Below are 27284 nucleotides of genomic sequence, written 5' to 3'. Positions count from 1 at the left end.
TGCAATAAACTAGTTTGTTTAATAGAAAATGATGGATGAACATTATATATAAATATATACATATATGACAATTGGCTTACTATCTTAAGGAGTTGCAAATCTACAATAAAAAAAAAATGTTCCCCTGAATAAAAATAAAATAAAATTATTGGGTATGAAATATGTACATGTATACTCTATATTCCTTGGCACTTTTTTTTGTTCTTTTCTTTTCCCATGATCTCAAAAGTTGCAAATACTTTTGAAGTAGCATAAATGGTGCCACTTTTAATTCTCTGTTGAATTGATGTTGATAAAGCAGAATAGGAATCTCCTTGGTCTTGCAATTCTCTCAGTTCTTCTTCTCTTATCACTAATGCCCTTCCAAGGGACTGTCCAACTAAACGACAAACCTCCAGGGCTTTACGACGAGCATTACTTACTGCAGCAAGACAAACTTCACGCCTGGGGAAACAAAATAAAATATATATATTACTGGGAAATACAACAGCTAGAAAGTTTTGTCTGATTTAAAAAAAAAATAATATATATATATATATATATATATACCTTAATTTTTCCATACTCTCTGGAGTGTGATAGAACTTTGGAGAACAGATGCTTACTGAACTTTCCAATTTTTCAACCAGCAAATTACAAATGTTCTGGAGTTTTTGAAAATCACTGAATATAACACAGACCTAAAAGGAAAACAATATTGTAAAGGTGTATTTACCAACTACTTAGGAGTACCCTGTCAATTATTGTAGATGAGAATTACAATTTAGGTTTCAGGACATTATCTTCAAAAACACAAAATTGCTAAACCTAAATACTTCAGAAGTGTCCCAGGAACCTGCTCTCTTAAATTATTATCATCTGGTAAAGTATTTTGATTTAAACTAGACACACATTAGCTTGCTAAACAGCTTATATCAGTTTTTACAGGTTTTAGAGTATTAAAACAGCTTACATACCTCGGCTTCCATTTGGTATGCATTTGAGATCTTTTGGAATTCTTTAGATACAGTTATATTTTCTTCCTAGAGAAAATAATTATGTTGCACATTAACATTCACATTTTCAGGACATCATATTAACATTGGTCTCTGCACTTTAAAGCCTTGTTTTCAGTTTATTTATATTTTGAGACATGAAAAAAAAACACAACATATTATGTTCTAAGACTTTTTGTGTTCCATAAAACTTGTGCTATATCAGGGCTCAACAAACCCAGGAGCCAGGGAGACACTGGCTCCTAACTTTTTGACTTTTTCTCCATAGATCTTTATAAAAATACCACTGTCTGGCTCCTAAATATTCTTACTAGCTCAGTAATTTTAAACAGATTTTTTTACCCCTCGCTAGGGCTGCACGATTAATCGCTGCGATTTAAAAACCGCAAGAGTACGCAATTTTTTTCTAAAAAAAAATCCTCAGATGTGGCTGTACTGCATTGATTTGTATGCAATTTCTTGCAAACCAGTTCCATCTAGTGGTTGCTTTGAGCACACATTTGTAAAATGGCTGTTTTACTTTCACTTTCTGTTTGGAATCTCAGTAGTAGCCAATCAATCTATAGAAGTCTAAAAGCAGAGCACATGCAGGAGAGTGAAGAAGGAAAGTCATTTACTTATATTTCCCCCTAGGGACATCTGCAGTCTGAAACTTAGGGTATGTAATCATTATGGAACCTCCCACACAATATCCTGCTCTCTGACAAACAGCTCCAATACATAGCAGATGCAGTTAACCCAATGGCTGCCAAAAGGGCTAAAACTGCAGTCCCTTCTGCTAGCTAGCTGCTGGGTTAACTGCATCTACAATGTATTTGATATCAGCAAGGAACAGCATTTCTGAAAGGAGCAGCCCCCACCCCTACTGCTATATGCCTGTATTGTATTCCTGCACAGGAGCAGGGCTCATTATCAGTCAAGATAAAATATACACATATGTGGTTTGTATTTTTATGCTCCCAGAGTGTATTGGAAATTTTACTGAAAAATTAAGCTGTTCTAGTCATTTATAAGAAAATAGCGATTAAATCGCAATCGATTTTTTGGGTCCAAAATCGCGTTTATCGTTTTTGCCCATATCACCCAGCCCTACACCAATCAGCTATATAGCTTTGTAATAAAATTGAAAAGGTTTTTTATGAGGGATTTTTCTTTACTAAAATATACTGTTTGAGGATTTGCTTTATAGCAGTGATGGCAAACATCCTACTTGCAGATCAATAGTTTAGAAACCTTAAAAGAGACAGCTAAGTAGAAATTAAACTATGATGATCCAGATAAAGAATGCAATTTTTAAAAACATTCCAATTAATTTATGTTATCAAATTTGTTTTGTTCTCTATCTAGAGCTAACCTAGATATCCTCAGGAGCAGCAATGCACTACTGGGAACTAGATGGTGATTAGTGGATGCACATATATGACTCTTGTCATTGACTCACCAGATGTGTTCAGCTAGCTCCTAGTAGTACATTGCTGCGCTGAGGTTTACTCTTCAACAAAGGATGCCAAGAAAATAAAGCAAAATTAAGAATAGACGTAATTGAAAAGCTGTTTAAACTTGCATGCTCTATCTGAATAATGAAACTTGAATATATAGAGATGCATGTAAATAAATGTATGTCTATTAAAACACACACATAATATTTCATAAATATGTCCAGAGGCTCACGGTCAGATTAAGGTAACTTTGCAGGGTATACAAACATATCTTCATTTTCAGCTCATTGTAACAAATATATACAAAACAAGGCTTCTTTAAAAACATTTTACTGTTTTTAATGTAGTCTGTAATAAATACAGTACATGTCAAACCATAAAAAAGTCCTACGTTATATGGAGTACTGCAGCCTCCTCTTTTAAAAAGGGACACTGAACCCAAATTGTTTCTTTCATGATTCACATAGAGCATGACATAAGCAACTTTCTAATTTACTCCTATTATCAATTGTTCTGCGTTCTCTTGCTATCTTTATTTTAAAAGCAGGAATGTAAATATCAGCAGCCAGACCATTTTAGGTTCAGCACCATAGACAGCGCTTGCTTAATGGAGGCTTATATTTACCATCAATAAGCAAGCATAACCCAGGTTCTCAAACAAAAATGGGCCGGCTTTTGGCGCATTACATTCCACCTTTTTTAATAAAGATAGCAAGAGAATGAAGAAAAATTGTTAATAGGAGTACATTAGAAAGTTGCATGCTCTATCTGAATCATGAAAGAAAAAATGTGGGTTTAGTGTCCCTTTAAAAAAAAAGAAAAAAAAGAGAAGGAATTGGACTGCAGTGTAGGTAGTCCTCTATCGTCCAATCCAGGCCTTGAAATATAGTGTTCTTATTGACAATTTGCGCAATTTAAATTTTCCGGCAAATGTTTACATTAGATCTATGCACTGCCCCCCCTGGCATCAAGGGGTTAAAGGGACAGTCTACCATAGAATTTTTATTGTTTTAAAAGATAGATCATCCCTTTATTACCCATTCCCCAGTTTTGCATAACCATCACAGTTATATTAATATACTTTTTACCTCTGTGATTACCTTGTATCTAGGAACATTCTTCCAGCCCCCTGATCACATGACTGTGACTGTTTATTATCTATTGTCTTGCAGTTAGCATTGTTTTGTGCTAAATCTTAAATAACTTTCTGTGCCTGAACACAGTGTTATCTATATGGCCCACGTGTACTTTCTGTCTCTTTGTGTTGAAAAGAGATTTAAAAAGCATGTGATAAGAGGCAGCCCTCAAAGGTTAGAAATTAGCATATGAGCCTACCTATGTTTAGTTTAAACTAAGAATACCAAGAGAAAAAAGCAAATTTGATGATAAAAGTAAATTGGAAAGTTGATTAAAATTAAAAGTCCTATCTGAATAATGAAAGTTTAATTTATAGTAGATTGTCCTTATAAGTAATGTTGATATAGCTCACCCCATATACAAGTGCTCTACAACTCACAGATAGCATTACATGATTTGTCTCTTCTACGGGACATACTAAACTGCATATTGGGATGATGGGATGATGGGATGATTGGCTGCAATGCTAAACACTATCACTAGATGTCATTATACTTTTTACACACATTCATGGTAATGACTCTGCTTTAACTCAAAAACAGAATTTATGTTTACCTGATAAATTACTTTCTCCAACGGTGTGTCCGGTCCACGGCGTCATCCTTACTTGTGGGATATTCTCTTCCCCAACAGGAAATGGCAAAGAGCCCAGCAAAGCTGGTCACATGATCCCTCCTAGGCTCCGCCTACCCCAGTCATTCGACCGACGTTAAGGAGGAATATTTGCATAGGAGAAACCATATGATACCGTGGTGACTGTAGTTAAAGAAAATAAATTATCAGACCTGATTAAAAAACCAGGGCGGGCCGTGGACCGGACACACCGTTGGAGAAAGTAATTTATCAGGTAAACATAAATTCTGTTTTCTCCAACATAGGTGTGTCCGGTCCACGGCGTCATCCTTACTTGTGGGAACCAATACCAAAGCTTTAGGACACGGATGAAGGGAGGGAGCAAATCAGGTCACCTAAATGGAAGGCACCACGGCTTGCAAAACCTTTCTCCCAAAAATAGCCTCAGAAGAAGCAAAAGTATCAAACTTGTAAAATTTGGTAAAAGTGTGCAGTGAAGACCAAGTCGCTGCCCTACATATCTGATCAACAGAAGCCTCGTTCTTGAAGGCCCATGTGGAAGCCACAGCCCTAGTGGAATGAGCTGTGATTCTTTCAGGAGGCTGCCGTCCGGCAGTCTCGTAAGCCAATCTGATGATGCTTTTAATCCAAAAAGAGAGAGAGGTAGAAGTTGCTTTTTGACCTCTCCTTTTACCAGAATAAACAACAAACAAGGAAGATGTTTGTCTAATATCCTTTGTAGCATCTAAATAGAATTTTAGAGCGCGAACAACATCCAAATTGTGCAACAAATGTTCCTTCTTCGAAACTGGTTTCGGACACAAAGAAGGCACGACTATCTCCTGGTTAATGTTTTTGTTAGAAACAACTTTTGGAAGAAAACCAGGTTTAGTACGTAAAACCACCTTATCTGCATGGAACACCAGATAAGGAGGAGAACACTGCAGAGCAGATAATTCTGAAACTCTTCTAGCAGAAGAAATTGCAACCAAAAACAAAACTTTCCAAGATAATAACTTAATATCAACGGAATGTAAGGGTTCAAACGGAACCCCCTGAAGAACTGAAAGAACTAAGTTGAGACTCCAAGGAGGAGTCAAAGGTTTGTAAACAGGCTTGATTCTAACCAGAGCCTGAACAAAGGCTTGAACATCTGGCACAGCTGCCAGCTTTTTGTGAAGTAACACAGACAAGGCAGAAATCTGTCCCTTCAAGGAACTTGCAGATAATCCTTTCTCCAATCCTTCTTGAAGAAAGGATAGAATCTTAGGAATCTTTACCTTGTCCCAAGGGAATCCTTTAGATTCACACCAACAGATATATTTTTTCCATATTTTGTGGTAAATTTTTCTAGTTACAGGCTTTCTGGCCTGAACAAGAGTATCAATAACAGAATCTGAGAACCCTCGTTTTGATAAGATCAAGCGTTCAATCTCCAAGCAGTCAGCTGGAGTGAGACCAGATTCGGATGTTCGAACGGACCTTGAACAAGAAGGTCTCGTCTCAAAGGTAGCTTCCATGGTGGAGCCGATGACATATTCACCAGATCTGCATACCAAGTCCTGCGTGGCCACGCAGGAGCTATCAAGATCACCGACGCCCTCTCCTGATTGATCCTGGCTACCAGCCTGGGGATGAGAGGAAACGGCGGGAATACATAAGCTAGTTTGAAGGTCCAAGGTGCTACTAGTGCATCTACTAGAGTCGCCTTGGGATCCCTGGATCTGGACCCGTAGCAAGGAACCTTGAAGTTCTGACGAGAGGCCCTCAGATCCATGTCTGGAATGCCCCACAGTTGAGTAATTTGGGCAAAGATTTCCGGATGGAGTTCCCACTCCCCCGGATGTAATGTCTGACGACTCAGAAAATCCGCTTCCCAATTTTCCACTCCTGGGATGTGGATTGCAGACAGGTGGCAGGAGTGAGTCTCCGCCCATTGAATGATTTTGGTCACTTCTTCCATCGCCAGGGAACTCCTTGTTCCCCCCTGATGGTTGATGTACGCAACAGTCGTCATGTTGTCTGATTGAAACCGTATGAACTTGGCCTTTGCTAGCTGAGGCCAAGCCTTGGGAGCATTGAATATCGCTCTCAGTTCCAGAATATTTAATCGGTAGAAGAGATTCTTCCCGAGACCAAAGACCCTGAGCTTTCAGGGATCCCCAGACCGCGCCCCAGCCCATCAGACTGGCGTCGGTCGTGACAATGACCCACTCTGGTCTGCGGAAGGTCATCCCTTGTGACAGGTTGTCCAGGGACAGCCACCAACGGAGTGAGTCTCTGGTCCTCTGATTTACTTGTATCTTCGGAGACAAGTCTGTATAGTCCCCATTCCACTGACTGAGCATGCACAGTTGTAATGGTCTTAGATGAATGCGCGCAAAAGGAACTATGTCCATTGCCGCTACCATCAAACCTATTACTTCCATGCACTGCGCTATGGAAGGAAGAGGAACGGAATGAAGTGTTTGACAAGAGTTTAGAAGTTTTGTTTTTCTGGCCTCTGTCAGAAAAATCCTCATTTCTAAGGAGTCTATTATTGTTCCCAAGAAGGGAACCCTTGTCGACGGAGATAGAGAACTCTTTTCCACGTTCACTTTCCATCCGTGAGATCTGAGAAAGGCCAGGACTATGTCCGTGTGAGCCTTTGCTTGAGGAAGGGACGACGCTTGAATCAGAATGTCGTCCAAGTAAGGTACTACTGCAATGCCCCTTGGTCTTAGCACCGCTAGAAGGGACCCTAGTACCTTTGTGAAAATCCTTGGAGCAGTGGCTAATCCGAAAGGAAGCGCCACGAACTGGTAATGCTTGTCCAGGAATGCGAACCTTAGGAACCGATGATGTTCCTTGTGGATAGGAATATGTAGATACGCATCCTTTAAATCCACCGTGGTCATGAATTGACCTTCCTGGATGGAAGGAAGAATTGTTCGAATGGTTTCCATTTTGAACGATGGAACCTTGAGAAACTTGTTTAAGATCTTGAGATCTAAGATTGGTCTGAACGTTCCCTCTTTTTTGGGAACTATGAACAGATTGGAGTAGAACCCCATCCCTTGTTCTCCTAATGGAACAGGATGAATCACTCCCATTTTTAACAGGTCTTCTACACAATGTAAGAATGCCTGTCTCTTTATGTGGTCTGAAGACAATTGAGACCTGTGGAACCTCCCCCTTGGGGGAAGCCCCTTGAATGCCAGAAGATAACCTTGGGAGACTATTTCTAGTGCCCAAGGATCCAGAACATCTCTTGCCCAAGCCTGAGCGAAGAGAGAGAGTCTGCCCCCCACCAGATCCGGTCCCGGATCGGGGGCCAACATTTCATGCTGTCTTGGTAGCAGTGGCAGGTTTCTTGGCCTGCTTTCCCTTGTTCCAGCCTTGCATTGGTCTCCAGGCTGGCTTGGCTTGAGAAGTATTACCCTCTTGCTTAGAGGACGTAGCACTTGGGGCTGGTCCGTTTCTACGAAAGGGACGAAAATTAGGTTTATTTTTGGCCTTGAAAGACCTATCCTGAGGAAGGGCGTGGCCCTTACCCCCAGTGATATCAGAGATAATCTCTTTCAAGTCAGGGCCAAACAGCGTTTTCCCCTTGAAAGGAATGTTAAGGAGTTTGTTCTTGGAAGACGCATCCGCTGACCAAGATTTCAACCAAAGCGCTCTGCGCGCCACAATAGCAAACCCAGAATTCTTCGCCGCTAACCTAGCCAATTGCAAAGTGGCGTCTAGGGTGAAAGAATTAGCCAATTTGAGAGCACGGATTCTGTCCATAATCTCCTCATAAGGAGGAGAATCACTATCGATCGCCTTTACTAGCTCATCGAACCAGAAACACGCGGCTGTAGTGACAGGGACAATGCATGAAATTGGTTGTAGAAGGTAACCTTGCTGAACAAACATCTTTTTAAGCAAACCTTCTAATTTTTTATCCATAGGATCTTTGAAAGCACAACTATCTTCTATGGGTATAGTGGTGCGTTTGTTTAAAGTAGAAACCGCTCCCTCGACCTTGGGGACAGTCTGCCATAAGTCCTTTCTAGGGTCGACCATAGGAAACAATTTTTTAAATATGGGGGGAGGGACGAAAGGTATACCGGGCCTTTCCCATTCTTTATTTACAATGTCCGCCACCCGCTTGGGTATAGGAAAAGCTTCTGGGAGCCCCGGGACCTCTAGGAACTTGTCCATTTTACATAGTTTCTCTGGGATGATCAAATTCTCACAATCATCCAGAGTGGATAATACCTCCTTAAGCAGAGCGCGGAGATGTTCCAACTTAAATTTAAATGTAATCACATCGGGTTCAGCTTGTTGAGAAATTTTCCCTGAATCTGAAATTTCTCCCTCAGACAAAACCTCCCTGGCCCCCTCAGACTGGTGTAGGGGCATTTCAGAACCATTATCATCAGCGTCCTCATGCTCTTCAGTATCTAAAACAGAGCAGTCGCGCTTACGCTGATAAGTGGGCATTTTGGCTAAAATGTTTTTGATAGAATTATCCATTACAGCCGTTAATTGTTGCATAGTAAGGAGTATTGGCGCGCTAGATGTACTAGGGGCCTCCTGAGTGGGCAAGACTCGTGTAGACGAAGGAGGGAATGATGCAGTACCATGCTTACTCCCCTCACTTGAGGAATCATCTTGGGCATCATTTTCAGTGTCACATAAATCACATTTATTTAAATGAAAAGGAACCTTGGCTTCCCCACATTCAGAACACAGTCTATCTGGTAGTTCAGACATGTTAAACAGGCATAAAGTTGATAACAAAGTACAAAAAACGTTTTAAAATAAAACCGTTACTGTCACTTTAAATTTTAAACTGAACACACTTTATTACTGCAATTGCGAAAAAGTATGAAGGAATTGTTCAAAATTCACCAAAATTTCACCACAGTGTCTTAAAGCCTTAAAAGTATTGCACACCAAATTTGGAAGCTTTAACCCTTAAAATAACGGAACCGGAGCCGTTTTTAACTTTAACCCCTTTACAGTCCCTGGTATCTGCTTTGCTGAGACCCAACCAAGCCCAAAGGGGAATACGATACCAAATGAAGCCTTCAGAAAGTCTTTTCTATGCATCAGAGCTCCTCACACATGCGACTGCATGTCATGCTTCTCAAAAACAAGTGCGCAATACCGGCGCGAAAATGAGGCTCTGCCTATGATTAGGGAAAGCCCCTAGAGAATAAGGTGTCTAAAACAGTGCCTGCCGATATTATTTAACAAAAATACCCAGATTAAATGATTCCTCAAGGCTAAATATGTGTAATATATGAATCGATTTAGCCCAGAAAATGTCTACAGTCTTAATAAGCCCTTGTGAAGCCCTTATTTACTGTCTGAATAAAAATGGCTTACCGGATCCCATAGGGAAAATGACAGCTTCCAGCATTACATCGTCTTGTTAGAATGTGTCATACCTCAAGCAGCAAAAGACTGCTCACTGTTCCCCCAACTGAAGTTAATTCCTCTCAACAGTCCTGTGTGGAACAGCCATGGATTTTAGTAACGGTTGCTAAAATCATTTTCCTCATACAAACAGAAATCTTCATCTCTTTTCTGTTTCAGAGTAAATAGTACATACCAGCACTATTTTAAAATAACAAACTCTTGATTGAATAATAAAAACTACAGTTAAACACTAAAAAACTCTAAGCCATCTCCGTGGAGATGTTGCCTGTACAACGGCAAAGAGAATGACTGGGGTAGGCGGAGCCTAGGAGGGATCATGTGACCAGCTTTGCTGGGCTCTTTGCCATTTCCTGTTGGGGAAGAGAATATCCCACAAGTAAGGATGACGCCGTGGACCGGACACACCTATGTTGGAGAAATATGTTATTTTCTGCACTGCTTGATACTAAGTTGCAAACAGTAGTTGCAAATGTTTAACTATTCACTTGCTGACATATATACAGTTGTATAATGGAATCATATTAAATAATATAATAGAAAAATACTTTTGTAGGACTACATTACTAATTTAATATAGTACAAGTATGTGCAAAGCAACACCTTTTACCTGTTTTGATAGGAACCTGTGAATAGATGTTTTAAACATGGGTTACACATGCCAGGGAAAATTTTAATTTCTGATAAGAATATGGTTATAACTATTTTTATACATGGGGATTATGGGTGAAATATCACGGTTACACATGCAGAAGAACACATTTGACCTGTTTCTGATAGGAATATGGTTCTAATTATTTTTATACATGGGGATTATGGGTGAAATACCATAGTTACACATGCAGAAGAACACATTTGACCTGTTTCTGATAGGAATTTGGTTATAACTATTTTTCTAAATGGGGATTATGGGTGAAATATCATGGTTACACATGCAGAAGAACACATTTAACCTGTTTCTGATAGGAATATGGTTCTAATTATTTTTATACATGGGGATTATGGGTGAAATATCACGGTTACACATGCAGAAGAACACATTTGACCTGTTTCTGATAGGAATATGGTTCTAATTATTTTTATACATGGGGATTATGGGTGAAATACCATGGTTACACATGCAGAAGAACACATTTGACCTGTTTCTGATAGGAATTTGGTTATAACTATTTTTCTAAATGGGGATTATGGGTGAAATATCATGGTTACACATGCAGAAGAACACATTTAACCTGTTTCTGATAGGAATATGGTTATAATTATTTTTATACATGGGGATTATGGGTGAAATATCATGGTTACACATGCAGAAGAACACATTTAACCTGTTTCTGATAGGAATATGGTTATAATTATTTTTATACATGGGGATTATGGGTGAAATATCATGGTTACACATGCAGAGGAACACATTTGACCTGTTTCTGATAGGAATATGGTTATAATTATTTTTATACATGGGGATTATGGGTGAAATATCATGGTTACACATGCAGAAGAACACATTTAACCTGTTTCTGATAGGAATATGGTTATAATTATTTTTATACATGGGGATTATGGGTGAAATATCATGGTTACACATGCAGAGGAACACATTTGACATGTTTCTGATAGGAATATGGTTATAATTATTTTTATACATGGGGATTATGGGTGAACTATCATGGTTACACATGCAGTGGCACACATCTGACCTGTTTCTAATAGGAAAATGGTTATAATTATTTTTATACATGGGTATTATGGGTGAACTATCATGGTTACACATGCAGAAGAACACATTTGACCGGTTTCTGATAGGAATATGGTTCTAATTATTTTTCTACATGGGGATTATGGGTGAAATATCATGGTTACACTTGCAGAGGAACACATTTGACCTGTTTCTGATAAGAATATGGTTCTAATTATTTTTATACATGGGGATTATGGGTGAAATATCATGGTTACACATGCAGAAGAACACATTTGACCGGTTTCTTATAGGAATATGGTTCTAATTATTTTTATACATGGGGATTATGGGTGAAATATCATGGTTACACTTGCAGAGGAACACATTTGACCTGTTTCTGATAGGAATTTGGTTATAATTATTGTTATACATGGGGATTATGGGTGAAATATAATGGTTAGACATGCAGAGGAACACATTTGACCTGTTTCCGATAGGAATATGGTTCTAATTATTTTTCTACATGGGGATTATGAGTGAAATATCATGGTTACACAATTGCAGAAGAACACATTTGACTTGTTTCTGATAGGAAAATGGTTATAATTATTTTTATACATGGGGATTATGGGTGAACTATCATGGTTACACATGCAGAAGAACACATTTGCGGTTTCTGATAGGAATATGGTTCTAATTATTTTTATACATGGGGATTATGGGTGAAATACCATGGTTACACATGCAGAAGAACACATTTGACCTGTTTCTGATAGGAATTTGGTTATAACTATTTTTCTAAATGGGGATTATGGGTGAAATATCATGGTTACACATGCAGAGGAACACTTTTGACCTGTTTCTGATAGGAATATGGTTATAATTATTGTTATACATGGGGATTATGGGTGAAATATCATGCTAACACATGCAGAAGAACACATTTGACCTGTTTCTGATAGGAATATGGTTCTAATTATTTTTATACATGGGGATTATGGGTGAAATATCATGGTTACACATGCAGAGGAACACATTTGACCTGTTTCTGATAGGAATATGGTTCTAATTATTTGTATACATGGGGATTATGGGGGAAATATCATGGTTACACATGCAGAAGAACACATTTGATCTGTTTCTGATAGGAAAATGGTTATAATTATTTTTATACATGGGGATTATGGGTGAAATATCATGGTTACACATGCAGAAGAACACATTTGACCTGTTTATGATAGGAATATGGTTATAATTATTTTTATACATGGGGATTATGGGTGAAATATCATGGTTACACTTGCAGAGGAACACATTTGACCTGTTTCTGATAGGAATATGGTTATAATTATTTTTATATATGGTATTATGGGTGAAATATCATGGTTACACATGCAGAAGAACACATTTGACCTGTTTCTGATAGGAATTTGGTTATAATTATTGTTATACATGGGGATTATGGGTGAAATATAATGGTTAGACATGCAGAGGAACACATTTGACCTGTTTCTGATAGGAATATGGTTATAATTATTTTTCTACATGGGGATTATGGGTGAAATATCATGGTTACACTTGCAGAGGAACACATTTGACCTGTTTCTGATAGGAATATGGATATAATTATTTTTATACATGGGGATTATGGGTGAAATATCATGGTTACACATGCAGAAGAACACATTTGACTTGTTTCTGATAGGAAAATGGTTATAATTATTTTTATACATGGGGATTATGGGTGAACTATCATGGTTACACATGCAGAAGAACACATTTGCGGTTTCTGATAGGAATATGGTTCTAATTATTTTTATACATGGGGATTATGGGTGAAATACCATGGTTACACATGCAGAAGAACACATTTGACCTGTTTCTGATAGGAATTTGGTTATAACTATTTTTCTAAATGGGGATTATGGGTGAAATATCATGGTTACACATGCAGAGAAACACTTTTGACCTGTTTCTGATAGGAATATGGTTCTAATTATTTGTATACATGGGGATTATGGGTGAAATATCATGGTTACACATGCAGAAGAACACATTTAACCTGTTTCTGATAGGAAAATGGTTCTAATTATTTTTATACATGGGGATTATGGGTGAAATATCATGGTTACACATGCAGAAGAACACATTTGACCTGTTTCTGATAGGAATATGGTTCTAATTATTTTTATACATGGGGATTATGGGTGAAATATCATGCTAACACATGCAGAAGAACACATTTGACCTGTTTCTGATAGGAATATGGTTCTAATTATTTGTATACATGGGGATTATGGGTGAAATATCATGGTTACACATGCAGAGGAACACATTTGACCTGTTTCTGATAGGAATATGGTTCTAATTATTTGTATACATGGGGATTATGGGTGAAATATCATGGTTTCACATGCAGAAGAACACATTTGACCTGTTTCTGATAGGAATATGGTTCTAATTATTTTTTATACATGGGGATTATGGGTGAAATATCATGGTTACACATGCAGAGGAACACATTTTACCTGTTTCTGATAGGAATATGGTTCTAATTATTTTTATACATGGGGATTATGGGTGAAATATCATGGTTACACATGCAGAGGAACACATTTTACCTGTTTCTGATAGGAATATGGTTCTAATTATTTTTTATACATGGGGATTATGGGTGAAATATCATGGTTACACATGCAGAAGAACACATTTGACCTGTTTCTGATAGGAAAATTGTTATAATTATTTTTATACATGGGGATTATGGGTGAAATATCATGGTTTCACATGCAGAAGAACACATTTGACCTGTTTCTGATAGGAATATGGTTCTAATTATTTTTTATACATGGGGATTATGGGTGAAATATCATGGTTACACATGCAGAGGAACACATTTTACCTGTTTCTGATAGGAATATGGTTCTAATTATTTTTTATACATGGGGATTATGGGTGAAATATCAAGGTTACACATGCAGAAGAACACATTTGACCTGTTTCTGATAGGAAAATGGTTATAATTATTTTTATACATGGGGATTATGGGTGAAATATCATGGTTACACATGCAGAAGAACACATTTGACCTGTTTCTGATAGGAAAATGGTTATTTTTTATTTTTCTACATGGGGATTATGGGTGGAATATCATGGTTACACAAGCAGAAGAACACATTTGACCTGTTTCTGATAGGAATATGGTTCTAATTATTTTTATACATGGGGATTATGGGTGAAATACCATGGTTACACATGCTTAAGAACACATTTGACCTGTTTCTGATAGGAATTTGGTTATAACTATTTTTCTACATGGGGATTATGGGTGAAATATCATGGTTACACATGTAGAGGAACACATTTGACCTGTTTCTGATAGGAATATGGTTCTAATTATTTGTATACATGGGGATTATGGGTGAAATATCATGGTTACACATGCAGAAGAACACATTTGACCTGTTTCTGATAGGTATATGGTTCTAATTATTTTTTATACATGGGGATTATGGGTGAAATATCATGGTTACACATGCAGAGGAACACATTTCACCTTTTTCTGATAGGAATATGGTTCTAAATATTTTTTATACATGGGGATTATGGTTGAAATATCATGGTTACACATGCAGAGGAACACATTTGACCTGTTTCTGATAGGAAAATGGTTATAATTATTTTTATATATGGTATTATGGGTGAAATATCATGGTTACACATGCAGAAGAACACATTTGACCTGTTTCTGATAGGAATTTGGTTATAATTATTGTTATACATGGGGATTATGGGTGAAATATAATGGTTAGACATGCAGAGGAACACATTTGACCTGTTTCTGATAGGAATATGGTTATAATTATTTTTATACATGGGGATTATGGGTGAAATATCATGGTTACACATGCAGAAGAACACATTTGACTTGTTTCTGATAGGAAAATGGTTATAATTATTTTTATACATGGGGATTATGGGTGAACTATCATGGTTACACATGCAGAAGAACACATTTGCGGTTTCTGATAGGAATATGGTTCTAATTATTTTTATACATGGGGATTATGGGTGAAATACCATGGTTACACATGCAGAAGAACACATTTGACCTGTTTCTGATAGGAATTTGGTTATAACTATTTTTCTAAATGGGGATTATGGGTGAAATATCATGGTTACACATGCAGAGAAACACTTTTGACCTGTTTCTGATAGGAATATGGTTCTAATTATTTGTATACATGGGGATTATGGGTGAAATATCATGGTTACACATGCAGAAGAACACATTTAACCTGTTTCTGATAGGAAAATGGTTCTAATTATTTTTATACATGGGGATTATGGGTGAAATATCATGGTTACACATGCAGAAGAACACATTTGACCTGTTTCTGATAGGAATATGGTTCTAATTATTGTTATACATGGGGATTATGGGTGAAATATCATGCTAACACATGCAGAAGAACACATTTGACCTGTTTCTGATAGGAATATGGTTCTAATTATTTTTATACATGGGGATTATGGGTGAAATATCATGGTTACACATGCAGAGGAACACATTTGACCTGTTTCTGATAGGAATATGGTTCTAATTATTTGTATACATGGGGATTATGGGGGAAATATCATGGTTTCACATGCAGAAGAACACATTTGATCTGTTTCTGATAGGAATATGGTTCTAATTATTTTTTATACATGGGGATTATGGGTGAAATATCATGGTTACACATGCAGAGGAACACATTTTACCTGTTTCTGATAGGAATATGGTTCTAATTATTTTTATACATGGGGATTATGGGTGAAATATCATGGTTACACATGCAGAGGAACACATTTTACCTGTTTCTGATAGGAATATGGTTCTAATTATTTTTTATACATGGGGATTATGGGTGAAATATCAAGGTTACACATGCAGAAGAACACATTTGACCTGTTTCTGATAGGAAAATTGTTATAATTATTTTTATACATGGGGATTATGGGTGAAATATCATGGTTTCACATGCAGAAGAACACATTTGACCTGTTTCTGATAGGAATATGGTTCTAATTATTTTTTATACATGGGGATTATGGGTGAAATATCATGGTTACACATGCAGAGGAACACATTTTACCTGTTTCTGATAGGAATATGGTTCTAATTATTTTTTATACATGGGGATTATGGGTGAAATATCAAGGTTACACATGCAGAAGAACACATTTGACCTGTTTCTGATAGGAAAATGGTTATAATTATTTTTATACATGGGGATTATGGGTGAAATATCATGGTTACACATGCAGAAGAACACATTTGACCTGTTTCTGATAGGAAAATGGTTATAATTATTTTTCTACATGGGGATTATGGGTGAAATATCATGGTTACACATGCAGAAGAACACATTTGACCTGTTTCTGATAGGAAAATGGTTATTTTTTATTTTTCTACATGGGGATTATGGGTGGAATATCATGGTTACACAAGCAGAAGAACACATTTGACCTGTTTCTGATAGGAATATGGTTCTAATTATTTTTATACATGGGGATTATGGGTGAAATACCATGGTTACACATGCTTAAGAACACATTTGACCTGTTTCTGATAGGAATTTGGTTATAACTATTTTTCTACATGGGGATTATGGGTGAAATATCATGGTTACACATGTAGAGGAACACATTTGACCTGTTTCTGATAGGTATATGGTTCTAATTATTTTTTATACATGGGGATTATGGGTGAAATATCATGGTTACACATGCAGAGGAACACATTTCACCTTTTTCTGATAGGAATATGGTTCTAAATATTTTTTATACATGGGGATTATGGTTGAAATATCATGGTTACACATGCAGAGGAACACATTTGACCTGTTTCTGATAGGAAAATGGTTATAATTATTTTTATACATGGGGATTATGGGTGAAATGTCATGGTTACACATGCAGAAGAACACATTTGACCTGTTTCTGATAGGAATATGGTTCTAATTTTTTTTATAGATGGGGATTATGGGTGGAATATCATGGTTACACATGCAGAAGAACACATTTGACCCGTTTCTGATAGGAAAATGGTTATAATTATTTTTATACATGGGGATTATGGGTGAAATATCATGGTTACACATGCAGAAGAACACATTTGACCTTTTTCTGATAGGAAAATGGTTATAATTATTTTTCTACATGGGGATTATGGGTGAAATATCATGGTTACACATGCAGAAGAACACATTTGACCTGTTTCTGATAGGAAAATGGTTATTTTTATTTTTCTACATGGGGATTATGGGTGGAATATCATGGTTACACATGCAGAAGAACACATTTGACCTGTTTCTGATAGGAATATGGTTCTAATTATTTTTATACATGGGGATTATGGGTGAAATACCATGGTCACACATGCACGCTACGATTGGGTGGATAGAAGAGGGGTTTGGTTTATAAGGTGCTGTGAACGAGTCACTCGTCTTGTCAAATTCAGATTGCACATTGAGAAAGGCCGCTGCTTGTCCGAAACGCGTTTGTGCCTATCATAACAGTATGCTTATTTAAGCATAAGTGTTTTTAATTATTTTATTACTCACACCAAAATCCACTGCAAGGGACGTGTGCACACAGAATAGAAGCCATCCCTGTCACCTGAAGCCAGCGTATCCTGTTACTGGCCAGGAATACAGGGGGGTGGTGGAATCGGAATCTGTGTTCACTGTCTGGGTATATTGCAGGGCGATAATCACTGGTGTGAGTGTAGAGGTAATTGTGGGGATTTTTGTAATTGGTGAGAGTGTTTTGTTCATTCACACTCTTTTTAATCGTGGTTAAATAAATATTAAGTTTTAACTTAACTTTATACTTCTGAATAGTTGAATACTTCAACATATTTACTAATAATCATAGGAATGAGTGCTAATTAACCCCTTCTTGTCCAGTCTCTTCCCCTTATCCTTATTTAAGTAATTATACCAAGGGTTAGCACCAGGGAATATCATATCCCTTTTTCCTACTATATTATTTTTCACAGTGCCAGACTTAACTGTTTCTTTATAGATACACATGCTTAAGAACACATTTGACCTGTTTCTGATAGGAATTTGGTTATAACTATTTTTCTACATGGGAATTATGGGTGAAATATCATGGTTACACATGCAGAGGAACACATTTGACCTGTTTCTGATAGGAATATGGTTCTAATTATTTGTATACATGGGGATTATGGGTGAAATATCATGGTTACACATGCAGAAGAACACATTTGACCTGTTTCTGATAGGAATATGGTTCTAAATATTTTTCTACATGGGGATTATGGGTGAAATATCATGGTTACACATGCAGAAGAACACATTTGACCTGTTTCTGATAGGAATATGGTTCTAATTATTTTTCTACATGGGGATTATGGGTGAAATATCATGGTTACACATGCAGAAGAACACATTTGACCTGTTTCTGATAGGAATATGGTTCTAATTATTTGTATACATGGGGATTATGGGTGAAATATCATGGTTACACATGCAGAAGAACACATTTGACTTGTTTCTGATAAGAAAATGGTTATAATTATTTTTATACATGGGGATTATGGGGGAAATATCATGCTAACACATGCAGAAGAACATTGCTAGGTCCCAAACTAAATTCTTTCCAGAGAGTGAATGTCCAATATGAAGATTCTATTTTAAAACAATTATCCTTATATATCCCCCGATAAACGGTGAAATGATGAAGTGTGTAAAAAATAAAAACGTAGTGGTTTTCAAATCAAATTTCAAAAATTATTGTGAATATCCAAAAAATCCTGAAAAGATGATGTGATGAAGTGGGCGTGAATAATCAAAAATGTGTGTACACAAAAATGAAAAAAGAAAAAGGAAAAAATGTGAAAAAATAATCAAAATGAATATTTAGGATGTGTTAAAGTGAATAACACACTTATAAAGTGACCCTTATGTGAATACAAGATGTGAAGAGATGCTCCTAAAAAGTTATTCCTGTGTGTAAACGATGAAAAAATACAAAAATGGATGCTATGTCTCAGGGATCAATTCATTCAAAGATATACCTGTAATAAAACAAATATAACATAGTGCAAAACTGCTATTCAAACTTAGTCAGTAATTGAAAAGAAGCTTACCATATATGTCAACGCGTTCTATCCTATAGGTGTAGCTTAAATAGGTGCATGTATTTTCATACTAGCATAGATTAGGCACACCCCCACATAGAGTATATGTAGGCATTTGAAAGAGATAGGTCTTATTGTAATTGTGATTTTAAGTACTTCTGTTAATATAACCATGCACCCCCCCCCCCTTCCTCACCTGCCACTTTGCATTATTATTACTGATGGAGAGTTTCAAATATTGAAATATTTTAATATTCTAATTTTTACATATTTTAATTATGTTTACAATCAATGTTCATTATCCTAATGTTTTTATCATGTTTATCATTCGAAAAATGTAATTATATTTTAATTATGTTTACAATCGATGTTCATTATCCCAATGTTTTTATCATGTTTATCATTCCAATGTTTTTTAGCCCTGGGTCGTCTCCATATAGGAGGCTATATGACAATGTTTATCTTAATAGGTTTTTTGATATTTCTATAGGGTTTATATATGATTTTTATGACATTCCAGAAGACATTCTATACGTTTTTCCTAAATAGATGTCTCTATAGGGACAGTGATATTATTGCTTACATTTTAGGACCCTTTTAGATTGTTATACTTTTTAAATAAGAATCTTCTATTTTATTTTATTGTATTCCTTAATAGTGTCATATCCACTATAATATTTATTACTTTGATGTCTTCCCTAAGTAGAATACATTTTTCATTCACTCGTCTTTTCTGTCAAAGAAGGGCCTAACAAGCAGCCTTACAATTTTCAAAAATAGCTAGTTACCTTAGGATAGATTAAGCCTATTTTCAGATCAGGCATGGTAAATCTAAATATATGACTGAAAATTGTTCTAGTCATTCACTCTTATATTGGTTTCCATGGTGATAAATGACTGAACACACACTTCCGGTTTGCCGATTTTAGGCAAATATTATCTTTCAAATATAAATGAAACAAATAAAAATGAACATGTACTTTATTTGAAACATAGCATGAATTTACCATGAAACTAGGAACATATATACAAAAATAGAATAAACTCAATAGCACTTCCAGGTCATCAGGAACAGGAAGTAGAGGTTATGTTTTTACTTCCAGGTCATCAGGAACAGGAAGTACACTGGGACTTATTGGCCAGTAATAGCTATAAAAGGAGCTACCATGCTAATCCATCTATAGTCTTGATAAAGGCCCAGTTCTTAGGGCCGATACGCGTTGACATATATGGTAAGCTTCTTTTCAATTACTGACTAAGTTTGAATAGCAGTTTTGCACTATGTGATATTTGTTTTATTACAGGTATATCTTTGAATGAATTGATCCCTGAGACATAGGATCCATTTTTGTATTTTTTCATCGTTTACAAACAGGAATAACTTTTTAGGAGCATCTCTTCACATCTTGTATTCACATAAGGGTCACTTTATAAGTGTGTTATTCACTTTAAAACATCCTAAATATTCATTTTGATTATTTTTTCCTTTTTCTTTTTTCATTTTTGTGTACACACATTTTTGATTATTCACGCCCACTTCATCACATCATCTTTTCAGGATTTTTTGGATATTCACAATAATTTTTGAAATCTGATTTGAAAACCACTACATTTTTATTTTTTACACACTTCAACATGTCACCGTTTATCGAGGGATATATAAGGATAATTGTTTTAAAATAGAATCTTCATATTGGACATTCACTCTCTGGAAAGAATTTAAAGTTTGGGACCTACATATTTATGGACACCTACTCAATAAATTGATGTTTTTATATATTTATATTTTTTATCCAACCATCAACCAGCTTATCAGTTAACAGCTGTTTATTGTAATTTATTTTGTGATTAAGATTGTATATTGTTGTGGTTTTTAACCACAATTGTATTGTTTTTTATATAAATATATGCATATTTTATTGTTAATTTTAAGTGGATCCACTTTTGTATCTTGTTTGTATATTTTAGCTATAAGTAGCCTATAAAATATTTTATATACCCCTATAGAATTTCAATATATTTTTATTTAAATAATCTTGTCACTACTAGTGTCTTAGCCTTTTAGGAGTCGCTCTGTGTTTTTATTTTTAGCAATGTTCTTCTGCATGTGTTAGCATGATATTTCCCCCATAATCCCCATGTATAAAAATAATTATAACCATTTTCTTATCAGAAACAAGTCAAATGTGTTCTTCTGCATGTGTAACCATGATATTTCACCCATAATCCCCATGTAGAAAAATAATTATAACCATATTCCTATCAGAAACAGGTCAAATGTGTTCTTCTGCATGTGTAACCATGATATTTCACCCATAATCCCCATGTATAAAAATAATTAGAACCATATTCCTATCAGAAACAGGTCAAATGTGTTCTTCTGCATGTGTAACCATGATATTTCACCCATAATCCCCATGTATACAAATAATTAGAACCATATTCCTATCAGAAACAGGTCAAATGTGTTCCTCTGCATGTGTAACCATGATATTTCACCCATAATTCCCATGTAGAAAAATAGTTATAACCAAATTCCTATCAGAAACAGGTCAAATGTGTTCTTAAGCATTTGTATCTATAAAGAAACAGTTAAGTCTGGCACTGTGAAAAATAATATAGTAGGAAAAAGGGATATGATATTCCCTGGTGCTAACCCTTGGTATAATTACTTAAATAAGGATAAGGGGAAGAGACTGGACAAGAAGGGGTTAATTAGCACTCATTCCTATGATTATTAGTAAATATGTTGAAGTATTCAACTATTCAGAAGTATAAAGTTAAGTTAAAACTTAATATTTATTTAACCACAATTAAAAAGAGTGTGAATGAACAAAAGACTCTCACCAATTACAAAAATCCCCACAATTACCTCTACACTCACACCAGTGATTATCGCCCTGCAATATACCCAGACAGTGAACACAGATTCCGATTCCACCACCCCCCTGTATTCCTGGCCAGTAACAGGATACGCTGGCTTCAGGTGACAGGGATGGCTTCTATTCTGTGTGCACACGTCCCTTGCAGTGGATTTTGATGTGAGTAATAAAATAATTAAAAACACTTATGCTTAAATAAGCATACTGTTATGATAGGCACAAACGCGTTTCGGACAAGCAGCGGCCTTTCTCAATGTGCAATCTGAATTTGACAAGACGAGTGACTCGTTCACAGCACCTTATAAACCAAACCCCTCTATCCACCCAATCGTAGCGTGCATGTGTGACCATGGTATTTCACCCATAATCCCCATGTATAAAAATAATTAGAACCATATTCCTATCAGAAACAGGTCAAATGTGTTCTTCTGCATGTGTAACCATGATATTCCACCCATAATCCCCGTGTAGAAAAATAAAAATAACCATTTTCCTATCAGAAACAGGTCAAATGTGTTCTTCTGCATGTGTAACCATGATATTTCACCCATAATCCCCATGTAGAAAAATAATTATAACCATTTTCCTATCAGAAAAAGGTCAAATGTGTTCTTCTGCATGTGTAACCATGATATTTCACCCATAATCCCCATGTATAAAAATAATTATAACCATTTTCCTATCAGAAACAGGTCAAATGTGTTCTTCTGCATGTGTAACCATGATATTCCACCCATAATCCCCATGTATAAAAATAATTATAACCATTTTCCTATCAGAAACAGGTCAAATGTGTTCCTCTGCATGTGTAACCATGATATTTCAACCATAATCCCCATGTATAAAAAATAATTAGAACCATATTCCTATCAGAAAAAGGTAAAATGTGTTCCTCTGCATGTGTAACCATGATATTTCACCCATAATCCCCATGTATAAAAATAATTAGAACCATATTCCTATCAGAAACAGGTCAAATGTGTTCTTCTGCATGTGCAACCATGATATTTCACCCATAATCCCCATGTATACAAATAATTAGAACCATATTCCTATCAGAAACAGGTCAAATGTGTTCCTCTGCATGTGTAACCATGATATTTCACCCATAATCCCCATGTATACAAATAATTAGAACCATATTCCTATCAGAAACAGGTCAAATGTGTTCTTAAGCATGTGTAACCATGGTATTTCACCCATAATCCCCATGTATAAAAAATAATTAGAACCATATTCCTATCAGAAACAGGTAAAATGTGTTCCTCTGCATGTGTAACCATGATATTTCACCCATAATCCCCATGTATAAAAATAATTAGAACCATATTCCTATCAGAAACAGGTAAAATGTGTTCCTCTGCATGTGTAACCATGATATTTCATCCATAATCCCCATGTATAAAAAATAATTAGAACCATATTCCTATCAGAAACAGGTCAAATGTTTTCTTCTGCATGTGAAACCATGATATTTCACCCATAATCCCCATGTATAAAATAATTATAACAATTTTCCTATCAGAAAGAGGTCAAATGTGTTCTTCTGCATGTGCAACCATGATATTTCACCCATAATCCCCATGTATACAAATAATTAGAACCATATTCCTATCAGAAACAGGTCAAATGTGTTCTTCTGCATGTGAAACCATGATATTTCACCCATAATCCCCATGTATAAAATAATTATAACAATTTTCCTATCAGAAAGAGGTCAAATGTGTTCTTCTGCATGTGCAACCATGATATTTCCCCCATAATCCCCATGTATACAAATAATTAGAACCATATTCCTATCAGAAACAGGTCAAATGTGTTCATCTGCATGTGTAACCATGATATTTCACCCATAATCCCCATGTAGAAAAATAGTTATAGCCAAATTCCTATCAGAAACAGGTCAAATGTGTTCTGAAGCATGTGTAACCATGGTATTTCACCCATAATCCCCATGTATAAAAATAATTAGAACCATATTCCTATCAGAAACAGGTCAAATGTGTTCTTCTGCATGTGAAACCATGATAGTTCACCCATAATACCCATGTATAAAAATAATTATAACCATTTTCCTATCAGAAACAGGTCAAATGTGTTCTTCTGCATGTGTAACCATGATATTTCACCCATAATCCCCAAGTATAAAAAATAATTAGAACCATATTCCTATCAGAAACAGGTAAAATGTGTTCCTCTGCATGTGTAACCATGATATTTCACCCATAATCCCCATGTATAAAAATAATTAGAACCATATTCCTATCAGAAACAGGTAAAATGTGTTCCTCTGCATGTGTAACCATGATATTTCACCCATAATCCCCATGTAGAAAAATAGTTATAACCAAATTCCTATCAGAAACAGGTCAAATGTGTTCTGAAGCATGTGTAACCATGGTATTTCACCCATAATCCCCATGTATAAAAATAATTAGAACCATATTCCTATCAGAAACAGGTCAAATGTGTTCTTCTGCATGTGTAACCCTGATAGTTCACCCATAATACCCATGTATAAAAATAATTATAACCATTTTCCTATCAGAAACAGGTCAAATGTGTTCTTCTGCATGTGTAACCATGATATTTCACCCATAATTGCCATATATAAAAATAATTACATCCATATTCCTATCAGAAACAGGTCAAATGTGTTCCTCTGTATGTGTAACCATGATATTTCACCCATAATCCCCATGTAGAAAAATAGTTATAACCAAATTCCTATCAGAAACAGGTCAAATGTCTTCTTCTGCATGTGTAACCATGATATTTCACCCATAATCCCCATGTATAAAAATAATTATAACCATTTTCCTATCAGAAACAAGTCAAATGTGTTCTTCTGCATGTGTAACCATGATATTTCACCAATAATCCTCATGTATACAAATAATTAGAACCATATTCCTATCAGAACCAGGTCAAATGTGTTCTTCTCCATGTGTAACCATGATATTTCACCCATAATCCCCATGTAGAAAAATAATTATAACCATTTTCCTATCAGAAACAGGTCAAATGTGTTCTTCTGCATGTGTAACCATGATATTTCACCCATAATCCCCATGTAGAAAAATAGTTATAACCATATTCATATCAGAAACAGGTCAAATGTGTTCCTCTGCATGTGTAACCATGATATTTCACCCATAATCCCCATATATAAAAATAATTATAACCATATTCCTATCAGAAACAGGTCAAATGTGTTCTTCTGCATGTGTAACCACAATATTTCACCCATAATCCCCATGTATAAAAATAATTAGAACTATATTCCTATCAGAAACAGGTCAAATGTGTTCTTCTGCATGTGTAACTATGATATTTCACCCATAATCCCCATGTATAAAAATAATTAGAACTATATTCCTATCAGAAACAGGTCAAATGTGTTCCTCTGCATGTGTAACCATGATATTTCACCCACAATCCCCATGTAGAAAAATAGTTATAACCAAATTCCTATCAGAAACAGGTCAAATGTGTTCTTAAGCATGTGTAACCATGGTATTTCACCCATAATCCCCAAGTATAAAAAATAATTAGAACCATATTCCTATCAGAAACAGGTAAAATGTGTTCCTCTGCATGTGTAACCATATTTTACCCATAATTCCCATGTATAAGAATAATTAAAACCATATTCCTATCAGAAACAGGTCAAATGTGTTCTTCTGCATGTGAAACCATGATATTTCACCCATAATCCCCATCTATACAAATAATTAGAACCATATTCCTATCAGAAACAGGTCAAATGTGTTCCTCTGCATGTGTAACCATGATATTTCACCCATAATCCCCATGTAGAAAAATAGTTATAACCAAATTCCTACCAGAAACAGGTCAAATGTGTTCTTAAGCATGTGTAACCATGGTATTTCCCCCATAATCCCCATGTATAAAAATAATTAGAACCATATTCCTATCAGAACCAGGTCAAATGTGTTCTTCTGCATGTGTAACCATGATATTCCACCCATAATCCCCATGTATAAAAATAATTATAACCATTTTCCTATCAGAAACAGGTAAAATGTGTTCTTCTGCATGTGTAACCATGATATTTCACCCATAATCCCCATGTAGAAAAATAGTAATAACCATATTCATATCAGAAACAGGTCAAATGTGTTCTTCTGCATGTGTAACCATGATAGTTCACCCATAATCCCCATTTATAAAAATAATTATAACCATATTCCTATCAGAAACAGGTCAAATGTGTTCCTCTGCATGTGTAACCATGATATTTCACCCATAATCGCCATATATAAAAATAATTATAACCATTTTCTTATCAGAAACAGGTCAAATGTGTTCCTCTGCATGTGTAACCATGATATTTCACCCATAATCGCCATATATAAAAATAATTATATCCATATTCCTATCAGAAACAAGTCAAATGTGTTCCTCTGTATGTGTAACCGTGATATTTCACCCATAATCCCCATGTAAAAAAATAGTTATAACCAAATTCCTATCAGAAACAGGTCAAATGTGTTCTTCTGCATGTGTAACCATGATATTTCACCCATAATCCCCATGTAAAAAAATAGTTATAACCAAATTCCTATCAGAAACAGGTCAAATGTGTTCTTCTGCATGTGTAACCATGATATTTCACCCATAATCCCCATGTATAAAAATAATTATAACCATTTTCCTATCAGAAACAGGTCAAATGTGTTCTTCTGCATGTGAAACCATGATATTTCACCCATAATCCCCATGTACAAAAATAGTTATAAACATATTCTTATCAGAAATTAAAATTTTCCTTGGCATGTGTAACCCATAATCCCCATGTTTAAAACATCTATTCACAGGTTCCTATCAAAACAGTTTAAATGTGTTGCTTTGCACATACATGTACTATATTAAATTAGTAATGTAGTCCTACAAAAGTATTTTTCTATTATATTATTTAATATGATTCCATTATACAACTGTATATATGTCAGCAAGTGAATAAACATTTGCAACTACTGTTTGCAATTTAGT

General features: G+C 35.7%; 1 protein-coding gene across 1 annotated transcript in view; it reads right to left on the bottom strand.

Moving 5' to 3' along the window:
• The window catches only part of LOC128655469 (interleukin-1 receptor-associated kinase 1-binding protein 1 homolog), a 28408-nt gene continuing 1124 nt past the window's right edge, over positions 1 to 27284 (bottom strand). Inside the window, exons 2-4 of the mRNA XM_053709081.1 lie at positions 957 to 1022; positions 550 to 680; positions 1 to 444 (exon numbers count right to left, since the gene is read on the bottom strand). Coding sequence (XP_053565056.1) covers positions 177 to 444; positions 550 to 680; positions 957 to 1022 — 465 coding nt within the window. The 3' untranslated portion in view covers positions 1 to 176. The remainder of the gene's footprint in view (positions 445 to 549; positions 681 to 956; positions 1023 to 27284) is intronic.

The sequence above is a fragment of the Bombina bombina genome, chromosome 4 (assembly GCF_027579735.1).
Source record: "Bombina bombina isolate aBomBom1 chromosome 4, aBomBom1.pri, whole genome shotgun sequence".
Lineage (NCBI taxonomy): Eukaryota > Metazoa > Chordata > Amphibia > Anura > Bombinatoridae > Bombina > Bombina bombina.
This window is presented reverse-complemented; position numbering and strand designations above follow the sequence as displayed.